The following is a 2,500-nucleotide window of genomic DNA, read 5'->3' on the forward strand; positions in this document are numbered from 1 at the left end:
CGCGATAACTGTTGAACACTAAATGCTGGCCAACTGACCAGAAGGAGGTTGAATGGACAATCCAATGCATGCTAACTTATTGAGAGAGCTCAAAAGCCACCTGGCTAAAAGGGCTAGTGAGGAGGCCCCTAGCCAACCCTTGAATATTGGCTTCGGGCTGGGCTCGCCGAGCTCGGGCGCCACCGACTCCAGCAGCTCTACTCACCCGCTATTTATGACCCCTGGCGATGGGCCCTCCGGGAGTGCTGATTCTTGGGATAGCCTCAGGAGGCCTTCCCGTGGGCCTGCTAGCCCGTCCCCACCCCTTTTTAGCTTCGCCAACCCTCTTTACGCGGGTGAACCTCTCAACCCGTCCAGCAACGAAATCCAAGAGGAGAGACCTCTCGCCGATTTTCGAACGGCTGAGGTCCACCACAGGGAACCCCTCACAAGACCTTTATCCCCTCCCCGCCGAGAGTGGGGCACACAGATGGGCCCTATTGATGTGGACCCTATATCGGTTACAGTTATTGACCCTGACGGGTCTTTCGTCTATAGCCGAGCCGGCGCCCCTAAACGCACCTTTATGGCTCGCTTAATGGGGGCAGCGCGCAATCTATGGCCCGCGTCGGCCCTGGCACAGGCCCCCGTATGGTTCGAACAATGGTGGAACAAGGAAAAGGTGCACCGACCAGCACGACCTCGGACGCGGAGCACTTGGTCCCTCCTCCGCACAGGTGAGCTTGATTCCCTAGATCTGGATAGTCAGGCGCTGTGGCAGATATCGGCCTTCATCTTGCTTGCTCTCCTCGTCGTTCTTCTGATCTACCTAGTGTACGACAGCTGGGTGCAAGGCCGCCAAGTGATAACGGTGGCTGCGGCGGCGGGCGAGGGGAAACCTAACGGTCGTGTCATCTATATGACACGAAGCCAATTTAAGAAAGAGCGGGCTCGTCGCAAGGGAAAGGTGCCGCCCGCCACGCCATCGACGTCTGTGGCTCCCTCCGTGGTAAAGACGCCACCCCCAGACTCCACTACGATCTATGAATACCCACCCCGGCGGGTTATTTAAGGAGGTGGACAAGGATGCCAATAGATCGATTTGACGAGGTATCGCTTAGACTGCAGAAGGGAGAGGTGCTTACAGTTACGGGTTACTACGGTTTAAAGGGCTCAAACGGCGGGGTCAAATACCCCTTGCGGATGGATTTCGAGGTGGTTCGGTGGCCCTTGGGTTCATCCAACCTGAGAAGTTTCGCCTACTCCTTCACTTCGCAATGGCTTGAGAAGGTCCTCCTCCCCCTGCAATCGTCCGAGATAAGGTGGTACAAAATGACACTTAACCTTGCAAAAGGTCAGACCTATCAAATACCCCTGGTGGGTAAGTACGGCAAGTTCGAAGGCCCTCATAACCCAGGTCGCATGTTTGAGGTCAGCCTAATTCCTCACCAGGGTTCTAAAGCGACGAAGACCTTCCGCCTTCGAGGCGTCGCGGAGGCCTATGATCAGTTTGACCGCCCGGACCTCAAGTCGCCCGAGATACTCCGCCAGGCCCAGCTCCTGGAGAGGGCCCTGGTTAACCCAATGATCTTTTCAACGGCCGACCCCGGTGAGGATGACTCTGCAGCTATGGTACTGCAATACGTGAGAATACCCGAGGCTGATAGAAAGGCGCGGCAGCGGGACCCTAAGTGGCGTGGGAAGGTCGTGCCATCCATTTCACGGCGGCCTTCTGCATGGGTTTCCATTAATGGGACGACCGGGCAGAGGTGGCTCACAGAGGGAACTTAAGGAGGTGACTAGCGGAGTCAGATTATGATGAAGAGTGTAAGAAAGGGAGATCAGCCGGCATCGTACCTAATACCGCTGTCGGCTCTCGAGTTTGAGTTGGTTTGCGACCTCCTGAGCTGCGGGTGCCACCTGTTTTTTCAGAAGGGAAAACAGCGCCTCCCAGTGGACAAGGAGCAGAGGGTTCTTCTTGGCGACTTAGTGGACGATTGTGCACGCGCGGTGAGGTCCCCACATCCCAGAGGATCCATAGGGCTAGAGGTGGAATCCCTTCCCTCAGGGATCAGTCTGATTGATGTAGACGATACCTTCGCGGCGCAAGCCCTTAAGGCCTACCTTGGCAAAGATAGGCCCCTCATCATAGAGAGCACACCTTCGGGCGGACTCCATATATGGGGGCGAGGAATTGAGCGAGGTGGGTCAGCAAAGAATGGGTTGTGTACAGCGGGCCTCCCTGTAGAGTATTTCCTCGGTGGCAGGATAACCATCATTGGGGAGAATCGCAGTGTGTACCAGAGGACCCCTCTGGCTGAGGTTGGCGCTTTCCCACCACCGCTACGGCCCGCCCGAGGGGGCCACGTGGTCGAGGCCAGGGTGCCTATTACTAAAGGGACCCGATGGAACACGCTCTATGAGCGGGTGATGACCAACCAGTCTACACAGAGTGAGACGCTCCTATTCCAAGCGCGCTATCTCTGTGACCCCCCTCTTGAGGAAGATAAATCGGTCCACG

The 2,500-nt window shown here is 56.6% G+C and overlaps 1 protein-coding gene across 1 annotated transcript in view; it reads right to left on the reverse strand.

Moving 5' to 3' along the window:
* Positions 1 to 2,442: 2,442 nt before the first annotated feature.
* The window catches only part of LOC147606331 (uncharacterized), a 1,065-nt gene continuing 1,007 nt past the window's right edge, over positions 2,443 to 2,500 (reverse strand). The window contains exon 1 of the mRNA XM_086791827.1: positions 2,443 to 2,500. This exon is cut by the window's right edge and continues 1,007 nt beyond it. Coding sequence (XP_086647953.1) covers positions 2,443 to 2,500 — 58 coding nt within the window.

This window comes from Cibotium barometz, chromosome 57 (assembly GCF_041138505.1).
Source record: "Cibotium barometz isolate CiBa-2024 chromosome 57, ASM4113850v1, whole genome shotgun sequence".
NCBI classification, from domain to species: domain Eukaryota; kingdom Viridiplantae; phylum Streptophyta; class Polypodiopsida; order Cyatheales; family Cibotiaceae; genus Cibotium; species Cibotium barometz.